The sequence below is a fragment of the Manacus vitellinus genome, unplaced genomic scaffold (genome assembly GCF_001715985.3).
Source record: "Manacus vitellinus isolate BGI_N305 unplaced genomic scaffold, ASM171598v3 scaffold_15_pilon, whole genome shotgun sequence".
Lineage (NCBI taxonomy): Eukaryota > Metazoa > Chordata > Aves > Passeriformes > Pipridae > Manacus > Manacus vitellinus.
Genome location: NW_021939122.1, coordinates 5736837 through 5751432, shown reverse-complemented (window position 1 = coordinate 5751432; position 14596 = coordinate 5736837). Strand labels below are relative to the sequence as shown.

At 41.1% G+C, this 14596-nt stretch overlaps 1 protein-coding gene across 2 annotated transcripts in view; it reads left to right on the top strand.

The window, feature by feature from the left end:
- Positions 1-14596, top strand: part of ALOX5 (arachidonate 5-lipoxygenase) — a 32161-nt gene that overhangs the window by 9022 nt on the left and 8543 nt on the right. For both annotated transcript variants that reach the window (XR_003915638.1, XM_018069250.2), the window contains exons 4-10: positions 1406-1528; positions 5815-5921; positions 8895-9067; positions 9818-9964; positions 10061-10264; positions 10495-10581; positions 12251-12429. Coding sequence is in view for 1 of the 2 variants with exons in the window: in XM_018069250.2 (XP_017924739.2) it covers positions 1406-1528; positions 5815-5921; positions 8895-9067; positions 9818-9964; positions 10061-10264; positions 10495-10581; positions 12251-12429 (1020 nt within the window). In the remaining variant the exon portion in view is untranslated. The remainder of the gene's footprint in view (positions 1-1405; positions 1529-5814; positions 5922-8894; positions 9068-9817; positions 9965-10060; positions 10265-10494; positions 10582-12250; positions 12430-14596) is intronic.

Here is a 14596-nt window from a genome sequence, read left to right as displayed (position 1 = left end):
CTCTAATTACTCAACTCCTGGATAAGAGAAAGCATAAGTTACCATGTTGGCCATATCTGGTTTTTACTTAGGTGGAATTCACTCTTAAGTGATGATCATCCTAGTGCAAGGGACATTACAAGATACTTGAATCTCAGATAAGACTGTCTGGAAGGCTTAAGTGGAAATTCAGTGATACAGCCTAATTGTGGGCCCTCTGGCACACAGTTGTGCTTTCAAGGAAGATTTGGAAGCATATTTCATTTGCCTGTTACGAGCGGTACTACAGTTTTGGAACATGATGTGAACATGTCAGCTCTGACTGGAGCTTTTTGGCTGCTGCAGCAAGCTACTTATAGTTGTTTCCTGCATTAGGGTGCAGTGGAAAATCTGTCCCTGTTTGAGTGGACTGGAATGTGCTAACAGAACACAGTTGTGATACCCACCCTAAAACTGTAATAGGTATTTTTTCCTAATCAGTGTCACAATGAGAAAATGCTGTCTTTTATAAACTAGTAACTCCAGAAGGCATTAGACGTTTCCTTCTGCAAGAAACATACACTGTTAAAATAACAAAAGTTTCTTGCACTTGCATCTCCTTATCATGAGAATAAGGATCAGGGTAGAGAGTCCATTCAGAATTGATGGGTTGAGGCTTGGTCCATGTGTTGTTGATATCATTTGAATAAGAAAGGCTCTTACTTACAAATTGCAGGAAATAGAGCAGAGAAAAATATGTTTCGAAAAGAGGTGTGACACAAAATTTTATTTATGTATGCAAGAAGGAAGGCAAAATCATTTGCAATTTCAGGGCAATAGCTATTTACAATTCAGATGCATAACTGATAACACACAATGCAGTCTGTGTGTAGCAGGCAGTTTGGAAATACCACTGAAACACTATTTTTACAGTTCACTTTCTGTTGTTTTGAAATAAAAATGGAGCAGAGAATGTGTACCATGACCATTAGGAGGTTGAGGAATTGAATCAAGGGTATCTGAGTCTCCTGGAGAGTGCCTTTTGAAGGAATCTAAATACATGTCTGAGTATTTTAGCTGCCGGATCTCAGTTCTGCAAAAATGCAGCCCCAAGAATGAGTGTGCATTGACACCTGTCTGTCTCTCTGTCCCCTCCCCCCCAATGCATTTGAAGCTAATGCCAGTTTCAGTCAAAGGTGACAAGTGTTTAAAAATACCGCAGATATAAGTTACTTCAAGCTTTGTGAGGGTAGATGGCCAAGCAGTGCTTGAGGATTCTGTAAGGTACTCGTAGGTATTGATGTGATGTAAGTCACTATTTTTGGCCTGAGTCTGCAAAAAATTTCCTTTATAGGGGCGAGTCACAGAAGCAGAGTAGGTAAAGGAAAGTCACAGCTCTCATGCTGGTAAGGTTATATGGTTGATCAAACCTCTTCTGTTCTCTCAGCTGGAAGGAGTGGCATCCTGGCTTTCCCCTGAGCATCGATGCCCATTCTCACAGTGAACTGCCTCGTGACATCCAGTTTGACAATGAAAAGGGAATTGACTTCATTCTGAACTACACTAAAGCGTAAGTGTTTGTGGGACTTCAGGAGTTTTTCAGAATCTCTTTTGGGGCAGGATATGGATCTGATCATGTTTTAGGTTTCACTGAATCTCAAAACTGGATTCCTTTCTCCCAGCTGGATCATTGCTCAATCAAAGTAGGAAAGAACTGAATGGATTTTTTATGTTATTTTATTTTTTAATTATCAATATTTAAGCTTTTCACAGTGGGCCCCTGGATTCTTGTTAGACATGGTTTTGGCTGTAGGTGGATGGAGGAAGCATTGGTGAAAAGCAGAAGGACTGTAGGCCCCTCAGACCTTGGGCTTTTGGCTTAGTTTTCAGCTTTTCCCCCTGGAGATACTTCTCTCTCATCTGACTGTTGTTGATAATCAAACCTTTCAGTCACATATGCAAAGAAGATGCTATCAATGCACCCTTGACATCCTGCTGAGCAGTTCATCAGTTCATCTGAGTGTTTTCTGCGTGGGACAACAAAGTCTCTGTCCACCAGCTTGCACATGTTATGTAATTGAGAAAAACATTGGATGACCATTGGTTGAGCCTGAATAATCAGTCCTGCAGAGCTCTGGAATATTACAGGGTCAATGAGGCAAATAGGACCTTTCTGACCTGTAAGTTTCCTTCTGTGCTGTCTCAAATGCCCAGGTCACATCCCAGTGTCTCAGATATTAGGTGGTGGGATAGTCTGACATGAGACAAGACTGGTGTTTACATGTCAGAGCATTCTGGGTGTTACATTTATGCGGTTGAATTCCACTACCAACAGAGTCAAATCCCATGGCTTGTTCCAAGAAAACGTACATGCTTGTTTTCTAATTTGGAATATTGGAAGCCTTAAAGAACAAATGTTTTTTTCTGTCTGTTTTAGCTCTGCTGTAGATTTCTTCCTCCCTCCTCTCTTCACCACACTAGGATCTGTTTTTCACAATAGAATGATGCTTTGTAACCTCAACAGTTTTTGGGTTTTTTTAGCAGAATGAATGTCCAGCAGGTGTGAACAGGATGATGGGTGTCTTTCTGCAGCACACATGGCTAGGTGAACCTCAGTCTTTCAGAGCTAATTGGAATAAGGCAAATGAATAGCTTTGAAGAGTTGGGGTCTATAGCTTTCTGTCTCCTGCCAGCTAGGATGTTAGGAAAATGACAGAACAGACCAGAGAGTGTGTGCTTTTGTACCTTTTTAATGCAATATCAGAGAAGACCCCATGCGTATTTGTGGAGTGCTCTGAGGTTCAATCAGGTGGAACAACAGTACAGCCTGTTCATCATGAAACAGACACAGGGGTGAGGCCATCCTGAAAAAGGGAAAATTCCATCGTAGTTATTGGGTTGTGCTTCTGTAAATAAACCTGTGGCAAAACCAAGAAGAGTTTCTAAGCAAGAGGTGAAAGGTGTGAAAATATGCAAAACCCCATGCAAGATCACTGAGATCTTTTTTTGCCCTGGCAATGGCATGTTATTCCAGACTTCTCCAGGTCCTGTGTTTTCCAAGAGCAGTTGATTCTAGCATAGTGTTAGCCAGTGCACAACACCTGTTTCCCAGCTCATATAGAAGATCTGAGTAATACAGGAGCAACAGCATCTGAATGCCAGAGATGAGAGGTTTGCCATTAGGACACATAACCAATTTGGAGGCTACATTCCCCTTCCAGCAATCCTATCTTGCCAGGCTGTGGCATGTTGACAGAGATCCTGAGTTGCAGCCAAGTGAAACTTGGAAGCAATTCAGCAGAGTGCAGGGACATCTATCTTTGTCATTGGCTGTAAGGGGTCCTCCCCATGAAGGAGGAACCTGAAACTGTATTGCAGATAGCCAGCCATTCTGGATAACTGGTATGACACAAAAGAGATTTTTCCAAGGAATAGCAATGCTTTTTGTCTGGCACATTTGTTGAAAAATCTAGACCTATGATTTTGGTTGAGTGATCTGTGAAAATCTTCAAAGAATGAGTTTGATAGCCCTTATCTAGCTACCCTGATATACACTGGGAGCTTGGAGCAACTATCTGCAGGAATGGAGTGGAGATACATGGGGGAAAGCACGGGTCCTGCCTTCAGTTTGAGTGCAGTAGGAGGGAAGACAGGGAGGTGTGTTTGGAAATCCAAAGGAAGGTGTAGAGTTGCAAAGTGTAGCAGTGGGAAAGTAGCACATTTAAGGAAAAATGTGACAGCTATGAGAGTTATGTGAGACATAGGGAGTAGTGGAAGAGGGGAGGGGAATGGCCTTTTACTCGGACTGCAAAAATGAACTTAGAAGGGGGGAGATATGTCTCAGGTATTCTTTATGCTGTTGCAAGGTTGGATCTTTAGGTGCTATTGGCAGTGGATAACTCTGTAAGTTTACAGGATTAATTGTGTGTAGGTGGAGATAATTCTGAAGGTCTCCAGTGCTGACATGACCTATAATATCTAGCAAATGGAAACTCTCAGCCTGGATTCTGTGCCAGAAATACAGGCTTGTGTTGCTATTTTGGACCAGTGTTGCATTTGGGCAGATTAAGTTCTGCAAGAAACTCTGCCATTTTTACCTTGCTCTGTTTTCTAGTATGTGCCATATCCAAGAAATATTTGATTTCTTGGGGAAAGCAAGTTTTATTTTCTAAGTTCTTCAGAAGTTTGTTCCGAAATAGGAAACGTGAAAAGCTTTCTCCTTTTGGAAGAAATCTTTGAAACACCTGAGAATGAATGTGTGCCTGGCATTCAGCAGGTCAAACCACAGCAGATTTGTGACTAGATCCCAGGTGCTGTGCCTACTGCTTGGTTTGATCAGTACCCTCAGTTAAGACAAACAGGAGAGGAGCAGTACATATCAGTTCATGTGTCAAGTGTTTTCTAATCCTAGACCGTTCTGAAGGAGGGCAGAGGCTCTACAGGACCTTTAGTGGAAACTCTAAAATAAGACAGTCTCAAATAACTCTTCTCAAGCTACCAAGTTTTGTTTTTTAAAATAATTTAAACTTCTGGTGATGGTCATACTTCCTCTGGAAGGTCATCTGTGATTCAGATACCTAGTCCCTACCCAGAAAGTCCTGCCCAGTAGTTACAAGAGACCTCTGGAGAAGTCATGTCCTGTTCTAGCCTAGACAGTTGTGTGTTTCCCTTCCTAGCATGCCTCCAGACACCTCTTAACCTTGACTGCCATCTGCAGCAGCAGAAACAACCCATTCTACACGTACCCCATCTGGGCTTAGTGCAGAAGCAGCTCCTTTGTGGGGGTTATGGTCATGCTGGTCTAGAGCCCTCCTCCGGATTACCACTTGCTGTTTCTCCAGACTTTTGGTCCTCTTGAGCCAGTTCTAATCCAAGCCTTTTTATAAGTTTAGTGATGATAAATCCACCCTTCTGGGATTCTTCCTCCCTCAAATTCTGTTTGGGAGAATTTCCTGCAACACTGTGACCTTTCTTTACTCTGTCATCTGCCCTGTGTATCTTTGTGTGCTGTGTGTGCATTTGAAGTGTTAGTGGGAAACCAGCTTTCTTTTCCAAATTCATTATTTGCTTTTTGGTCAAAGTAAAGGATTTCTATTTAATAACAACAGTTTAGCGTTTATGTAATAATTTAGGACTTGTCATCTCATATAAAGGGGACTTGCTCAGCTGTGGTGTAGACAGAATATTTTGCTGAATTTGCACTTTAAATGAGATATATGTGGTTCCCAGCCCACTGTGTTCATGTGATGTCTGCAACCAAGTGATTTGGTTTCTGAGGTTTAAGGGCCAAGTTTAACCAGCAGCTCAAGTAAATAGAAAGCTCTCAAAAGCTCAAGTCTCACACTGTACGGATCCAGTCTGGCCTTGATCACATAGAGACAGTAGCTGTTTAGGAATAGTGGCTGACTGATCCTGGGTTGTGTTTGTTCTGAATTCACTTGTTCTGCACATCACTCAGTCTCTTTGTGTTACCATATCCCTTTCTGAATTGGTGTTAATCATCTCAGCAGTCTCAGCTGATGCTAACTACTGACAACATGTGAAGCACTGGTTTTTCTGACTGTAGTTTTTATATGACATAGGTCCTAAAGCACTGCTGTTGTAGGCTGCCAAGAACAACTCTAGAACAGAGTTCTGTAAGTGCAATAGCAGGAGCTGGGCCCTTGATATGCCTTTCAGGCTTGTGTGTAAAGGTACAGCCTGCAAATTTAATTCTGTAGGGTGACCAATCCCATATTCCATTGCTAAAAATTTATTGTGTTTAGATATATAAAAGGGTGGAAAAGAATGGGGAAGGGTATTGAGGATACTGAAGATAATTTTTTTCAGATATGTTTTATTTTTGTGTATATTTAGGATGGAGAATCTTTATATCAACCGGTTCATGCACATGTTCCAGTCCTCCTGGAGTGATTTTGCAGATTTTGAGAGGATCTTTGTCAGAATCAGCAACACAATCTCTGGTGGGTTTATCAGCATTTACTCATATTTGTGTCATAGAATGATTAATTAATTATCTTGTACATATCTGATCAGGATGGAAGTGGCTGACCTTCTCTCTGCTCTCCAGTAAGTAAACTGTAATCTCAGACTGCAGATCATACCATCAACCCTCAAGACTGAAAAACAAAGATATGATCTCACAAGGAACTAAAATTGCTGGTAATTGCTCAGTGACTTTCTCTGTCCTGAGCTATACTGGAGGTCAGTCCAGTTGGGCATCATAGTCCCTTTTGGGTTTTAGAAATGTATTTTCAAGTATGTACAAGTCCCATAGGATATATTTTATTAAGTATTTTGCATCTAAACCTAGAGATAGTTTAGTGGGGGTGCTTTTCAGATCATATTAGCTGTTAAGGCATCTTTGAAAGTTTGATTGTGCATGTCCCACTTCAGCCATCTAAATACATGGAAAATCTCCAAAAAGGCAAGTCTGGTACTGTTCTCTGCTAAGGGCAAGTGTGAAGATGACGCCTCTTGCCTCTGACAGACAAGATCAAAGACTGTTGCCTAATATCCCAACCCTGTGCTCAGTTGCATTGCTGCTAAAAGTCCCGGCTTCTCGACCCTGTTCCAACACAGGGATGCTGCTGCTGCCTTGGTTCTGCTGTCATAAGACCTGTAATTCCCTTCAGTTGGTTCTTGTGGGCCATCTGTGTCAGTGACATGGGGCAGCTCAAGTGCTTTCCAGGGGTATATTTTCCCCCACAGGGATTATTTTGACAGAACTCAGATATGAAGGCCCATGCTGTTAGGCCAGCGGATCTGGGGATGGGTTGCAAAATGCTGAGAGTGATGTGGGAACTGTAACTCATTCACCTGGTCCTGCTGAGCCAGAGTGAGTCATCAGACCACACTCTGAGGAACTGTGGTTCTTACTGGAAATTAGTGTAAGCTCGAGCTGAAAAAGCTTGTGGCATTTATCCAAAATGTCTCTTGTCAAAAATATGTCAGAATTAGCTATGCATATTTCATTAAATATCCTGCTTGTGCTTGCCATTTCATACTCACATCTTCTTACTAGAAGACAAAGATCCCTGTCTCAGAGTGTGAGTTTCACTTTTGGTTTCAGGGGTGTTCAGTTTTTTCAGTGTCTTTCCTACTGCTAAAAACTCCATTGATGTAGTATTAATATATAAAAGACAAACTACTGCTTTTCTTTAGCCCTTTTCAATACGAAAATCTTGGCAGTTGCTTGAAAACCCAGTAAAAAGAATTGCAGAATTGCAGACGGTCACGGGTTTTGAAGTTCATGATGACATTTGTGTAGAGCAGGGCTGGGGAGCTTTGGATTTGTGAGCCAGGCCCAACATTCTGCTCTCACCCATGGTTACTTTATTGGATCGTGTTACTGGATATAATAAATGCACAGCTACTATAAATTGGTTAGTGTGTGACTCCTCAAATGTGTGTGAATAGGCTACTCAGACTGCAAAGGAAAATCTTTTCCCTCCTGCTCTGAAGTTTTACCTTTCTTCAGGCTACCTAAGGATCAGTTCATGCGAATAAGAGTAATTACGTGGTCAAGGGTATAAAACCAAGCACACGAGGTGGCAAAGCTATTAAAAACTAACTACAGCAATTTGTTACATTTAATGAGATTGCTTCCTGAAATACTTTTAACACAAGAATTAGATGTGATCTGCAATTAATTTCATTGATAACATTTCCATACCCACGAGGAAAGCTCTAATTCTGTGACATTTAAACATTAAGTGTCAGTCTCAGTTATGTTAATGCAATTCTGAATTTGCCATTTTTGCAAGCCTTGGCAGAAACAGGGATAATGGAGAAGGTGGTTCAAGGCATTTTTCAGTCATGCAGTTTCTGTCTAAGGTGATGAATTATTTTTTGCTTGGTGTAAACTTCAGATACAGCTTCAGACTCATTATGCAATTGACAGAGATAATGTAAATGTCATTTCATGTAAACTTAATGTTTTTATGCTTTGGTAGAGAGCATTCTGGGTTTTGAGACTTTTTTGTTTTAATTATCACTGCATTCCTTCGGGCCTATATTTTTCATCTTTTTACCCTCTTTAGAAAAATAAACTGCTTTCAGAAAAAGTTCTGCCTTGTCTGAAAATAAAAAATAGTGGAAAACTTTACTAGCTTAATTTTTCCCCTGAAGACACCAATGGGATTTTTCACATAATCATGTTTTTTCTGACTCTGAACTTGTAAACTGATGGCTATCAGTCATCACTGAAGTGGTGACATGACATTATGAAACAGAACACTGCAACTATGGAAAACATCCATTTGTACTACATATGTAATAGTAAAGAGATGAAATACCCCAGACTAGAATTTTACTGATATGTTAATCTGGGTTTATATTAGCAATTGAAAAATAAATAGAGGGAAAAAATTTAAACAAGCAAAATAATGAACGAGGAGTTTTACTAAGTGAAAGCCAAATCCAAACCCATCCCCAGGTATCCCTCACCCAGCTCCAGCTAAGAGAATTGCTCCAGCCGCTGCTGTTCTTTCCCTACACACCTTGTTGTGTATTTCCCTTCTCCTGCCTGTGCCATCTGTTTTTGGACTTATCCCTCTGTACTGCATATGCCTTGTGAATTTGAAGAGTGAGATTTCAAAATATAATGGAAGACCTGAGAAGTTCATTTGCAGATGAAGAGAGTATTTTTCATAGAATTGGAATATTTTGCTCCTCATTGGTTCTGTACATGGAGAAACAAATTATTATCAATTTATTTTTTCTTAAAGTGAGAAGCAAAGATTAAATTTTCCATTTAACTTAAGTGATTTTTCTTAAAATTCTGTGTCACCTTTTGAATCCTTTTCTACTACTTTCTGTAGTCAAAGTTGGAGTGCAGTATAACAAAAAAGTGAGGGGGAAAGGAGGAATCCTACAATACAGTAGGACATTGATGCAGTGCAAATATTGATGGTCCAGGTTTGTTTTTCCTTTAGAATATGTGATGCAGCACTGGAAGGAAGATTTTATGTTTGGCTACCAGTTCCTGAATGGATGTAATCCTGTGCTGATACAGAGATGCACAGAGATACCGAAGAAGCTGCCTGTGACTATGGATATGGTAGAATGCAGTCTGGAGAGGAACCTGACGCTGGAAGAGGAAGTGAAGGTACAGCTCTGGATCAGGCTGGACTGCACCCGTTCCTTCTCGTATTCTCTAACCTCCAAACTCTGTTCTAACTGCTTCAGCCACATCTCTCTTCAGGCTTTCTGGTTGGTCATGGCAAAGCCGTTTGTCTCTGCAGACTGGCAGCACTTCTGTTGACTGTTTTCTCCTGCTATCCTAGAGCTGCAGGCCATGCCTTTCTGCAGGTCCAGTGGAAGAGCTGTAACCAGGAAGTGAAGGGTCCTTTCTCAGTGGTTTCCTCTAAAAGGTTAGAGATTGACTGAATGCCTCAGGGGGGAAAAGTGTCTCTTCCTTTCCTGGTAGGGTCTTACCCTGTTGTCACCTGCTGAGTTGAACTAACATGCTGCAGAAGGGTTGACAAGGGTGGTGCCTCGCTTTTGTTTGTACAGTGAGCACAGGGTTCTCTTCAACTGGCAGTGTGAAACTTGTTTACATCTGAGTGTCACTGCATGAGAGCCAAACACATAGATGCTCTTTGCTGAAAGACTCACTGTCAGACTCTGCAGACACAAGTCAGTCAGTTTGTGAGATGGTACTTGGTGTCTCAATGGCATCATCCCTGAGCCACTATGAGCAAGGGCAAGGGCAGGCCAGTGGTAGCTTGTAACCACCAGGCAGAAGTCAGTCTCTGGCCAAGACTTCTCAACTTCTCATTTCTTTGTTCCAAGCCTTGCTGCTTGCACACCATTAAACCACATCATGCTTCCTTTTTTTTTTTTTTTTCCCCCCCAGCAAGGAAACATTTTCATTGTGGACTATGAGCTCCTTGATGGTGTGGATGCCAATAAAACAGACCCATGCACAATACAGTACTTGGCTGCACCCATCTGTCTACTGTATAAGAATCTGGAGAATAAAATTGTACCTATTGCAATCCAGGTGGGCCTACTGTCAGTGTCTCTCAAGGGACACGTTGCTTGTTGTCTCATTTTAAACATGAAATACTTGGGATTTCATGTTCTTTGTATCTTTCAGCTTGGTCAAAAGCCTGGGCCAGACAATCCCATATTCCTTCCTTCAGATGCCACATACGATTGGCTGCTGGCTAAAATTTGGGTCCGCTCATCTGATTTCCACATCCATCAGACAGTGACCCACCTCTTACGGACACACTTAGTCTCAGAGGTGTTCAGCATAGCTATGTTCCGGCAGCTGCCTGCTGTACATCCCCTCTTCAAGGTTGGTTCTTGCATGAAGGGGTGTATGCGGGCTAGGGTGGTTATCACATCAGGTTGACAAACCAAAAGGAAGTTCTGGTGATAGTTCTGCTGAAATAGTTTAACTGGCTGCCCTACAAGGCAAGGTACAGCTAAACTACCAGGACCTCCAAGACTTCAACCTTTACATCTGGTTGCTGTTGAATTCAGTCTGAGAATTTGCCTTCTGTCATTGTTTGTCCCATTTCACAGCTCTTGGTGCCACATATGCGGTTCACAATAGCCATCAATACCAAAGCCCGAGAACAGCTTATCTGTGAATGTGGCCTTTTTGACAAGGTAGGTAATCCTCTTTGTGAATCTTCATTGTTCATGTTTGTTCAGGGTTCTTTGTTGTTCTTTGTGGTTATATATGTACATATCCTTTGTTAATCACATATTGCCTTATTTCTTGACCTTGCTACTAAAGGGCAGACATAACTAATATCACCTGAGAAACGGGCACACAGAACTGATGGCTTGTTATCCTAAAGATATTCTCTTTCACCTCTAAGTAGCCAAATCAGAACTGGCCAATGTCAGTCAGTATCTCACATATTGCTGATGTGACTTTGGGTTATAAGTATAGGAGTGCAAGACATCATATTGCGCACATAAATTTCTGTACACGTATGCACACAGTTAAGTCCCAAATTTCTTTTAAGTACTCAGTGAGAATAAAAATTGCAAATTGAAATCTTCATCACTGAAAGACACATAGGTAAGACATTTTGAAGCCCACAAATAGCGGGTGTAGATTCCAGCCTGTCTTCTTGAGTTGCCATAAACAGCAGATCTGCTAGGATTAAATCTCAGCTTCATCTGAGCCAGTGAAACATAGCAATATATTATATCTTTATCGACAATTGGAATGAGGGGTTGAGTGCATCCTCAGTCAGTTGACAGATGACCCCAAGTTAAGTGGGAGAAATAGAATGCTGGATCTAGGAACCACAGTAAGTCAGCACAGAGCAGTCTCTGTAACAACATGCTAGGAGTAAATGTTAAGTTTGAGGAGGTTTCAGAAGCCCTTTCAAAGAGGGAGCCTCTGTTTTAGGACAACTCTGTCTTCCTTACACCACTTGCACCAGGCCAAAATAGCTTCCTTGCCTTGGAGTTTTTCACCCAAGCAAAATAGAGAGGTTAAATCCAGCCACCTTCTGTGTCATCTGTACTCCACTGCAGACTGTGGAGACCTCCTATCCCTTTAAACAGAAGCATCATGTCCGCACCTCATGCATGTGGGAAGAGTGTGTGGCTAAAACCTGCCAGCAAGGGTCCTGGAGTTCCAGAGTTTCTTGGTTCCAATGTAGATGAACAACCAGCTGGAGGACAGTAAGTGTAAGGTGACTGCTGCTGCTTTTCACATCATATACTAGAAAAGCAACATTTGGGAACTTCTGTGTGGTGATTATCTAAAGAGTTTTGAAGTGCTGTCTGTTGTAGACATGCTGTGTTTTCCAAATGTAAATATACTGAAACCCTGGCCAGTCCTCATCAGTAGTCACCCAGCAGGATTGATGTCCAGGCATAAATTCCAGGGTGGCTAATGATAGCCTTCATCCCTAAACATTTTCTCCTAAACTACTCTGTAGCAGCAGTGCATAGTTTAGCTAAAGCCCTCATCTGACACACTCATGGCTGCCTTCCTTCACACGTGCACTGATTCTGGAGCATAGGGCTGGCAGAAAGTGCCATGCTTTGATGGTGCTGTACTCCAGTATAAGCAGCTGCTGTACCTATGGTGAAAATGTGGTTCATAACAGTGATTCATGGGAGAGGTATGAAATCTCTGCAGTGAAAATGCAAAGTTCCAGTAGAACTCTGCAGTTTGGTACTTTGTGTGGAGATATGGTTTTCTCCTTGAAAAACAGATTCATCAGCACTCTGAATACTGTCTCCTGCAAATTTGGAAAACCAGTCTTGGCACAAAGTGAACACTGTTCCCATCTTGCCATTCTTCCTGCAGGCAAATGCTACAGGTGGAGGAGGACATGTACAAATGGTACAGAAAGCAATGAAAGATCTGACTTACCGTTCCCTCTGCTTCCCAGAGGAGATCAAAGCTAAAGGGATGGACAGCAAAGAGGATATCCCCTACTACTACTACCGGGATGATGGCATTAAAGTCTGGGAGGCTATAAAGAGGTAAAAGACCATAGTTCAAGAAATGGCTCATAAAGTCACTGTCACAGAGACACAGATCTCTTTTTTTTTCTGCTCACTTTTTCTCTTCACTTCTTCTCTTGTGAACAATACATCGGCTGTTTAGTAAGGTGGTGCCTTTTCCATCCAGCATATCTAATTGGAGGAAAAAGATACAGCCAAGTACACACTCTTGAAAGACTGTTAATTCTTGCTTTTTTCAGTTTTCTTGTATTCTGTATTTCAGAGCACCCTTTATAAGTACTCTTCTATAGGATTTCAAGAATTTACTGAGTTGGAATTTAGCCTGCAAAGGGAATTTAATAACAATTTTTTTAGCTATGCACAAATGAAAAGAAGACCCAGCTCTCTGAGCCAGCCACATGAGTTCATCAAGGTTTTTGTGGAGTGAAAATGTAAGACTGACTTCTGTGAAAGTTGTCTTTTGAAACTCAATAAATTAGGTATTAACTGATTAGAGCAAAACCTTTCTTAAAAAATGCTTTAAAATTGCAAGGCCTTAGTTTAATCAGGGAGGGCAGCAATTCTGAGTTAGGAGAGGTACTGCAAGGCTGCTCAGCCACACAAATGTGGTTCCTTTTCAGGTCTGAAACACTGCCTCAGAATGGAATGATTCATGAGGGTTTTATTCTGCTGCAATGTTTAGTTTAACAAACAATGTATTTTTGCATAGCATAAGTTGCTTACTAAATATGCAGCTGTTCCTGGTTGCATGACTTTTGAAAAGCGTGTTCATTAAAAATTAGATCTTTTGTGTACAGAAAATAGAGCGTTTATGATGCAAGCATAATGTTCAAAGTTTTGGGTATATCTTTGTCTCCTGTGTTTTCTCTGTGTTTTGACAAGGGGTTATCTTGCAAAATTTCCTGCAATTGTTAGTGCCCATTTGAGAGAAAAGGAAGTTATAACTTTGCTGTGGTTGTTTTCTTTATGTAGTCCGGTTTTTTTGTCCTTCTCTTTCCTGTATTTTTTTTGCATATCAAGATATGACTTTCAAATACCAGGTAGTACTTAGTCAACTCAGTTTAGTTTGACTGTTTGTGGGTGTTAACCTCACTGGAGGATTGTGTTACACTGCCTCAAACTTGGCTGAGAGATTCTTCATAGGTGAATAATTTGATTTATAAACTGTGTAGGCAGTACCCTTTAGAGTGTGTGAGACCCTGACCCATGGTCAGGATCCTGACATGGTTGTGTATGTGTCTAGTCACCATGAATCTCCCACACTACGGGGTTATCAGTCTTCACTTTTGATGAAGTAATTTCTATTCCCAGCAGTACTTCACATGTGGTAGATGGCGTAGACTTAAGAAAGCTGATAAGGTTGTCCCTATAGAAACAAGGAGTCTCACAAGGCAAATTTGTAAACCCCTTCTCTAATACTCAACTTCCTCTTTCTGATCTAACTGCAGATAGACATATCAACCCAAGATACTGCAGCCCAAAAGGCTTCACCTACACTTTATACACTAACCTATATTTCTATGCAATGGGGTCTAAAACACTGCCATTTTGTAAGAGGAGGATTACATTACATATCACCTGGCACCTGTGCCAAATGCATGGAGACAGAACTCATGCAGTTCTCTCTCTGCATTTAGCAGAATTTTTCTTTTCCTTTGGCTTCCCCTAAAAGCTAAAATTGCTTAAACTCTTAGTGTTAATGCAGTTGTCTGCCTCAATGACAACTCTTGACTTTGTTGGTTGATAGGAACGACATTGACAGATTAATAAAAGTCTCCAAATTGCAATAAATTTATAAAATGTATAGATTTTTATCTTACTAAGGGATAAATCTCTATTGAATAACAGTTTTTAATTGCATCAGTCAGCATCTGCAGACAAATGTTTCACCCTATGGGTTGTTGTCAAAATGTTTAACAAGAGATTATAGGTACCTGCAGAGCTAACAGAATATCTCAGCGCATAGCCAAGTTAATCAGTCATTCAGTCATGAACTGCAAATCTTCAGGAAATTAGGCTTACCTATTTTTAATGCTTTCAGAACTCTTTCTGTTATCATAGTGTTTTAAGAGCCTTTCTTTCAGAGGTGAGTTAGCCTGGGGAGCTTTTGTAGAAAGAGGGACCTTGAAAAGAGGAACTGAACAGGGAGGCGATGTCTGCTGTAAACAGGTGGGTGTAGGAAATA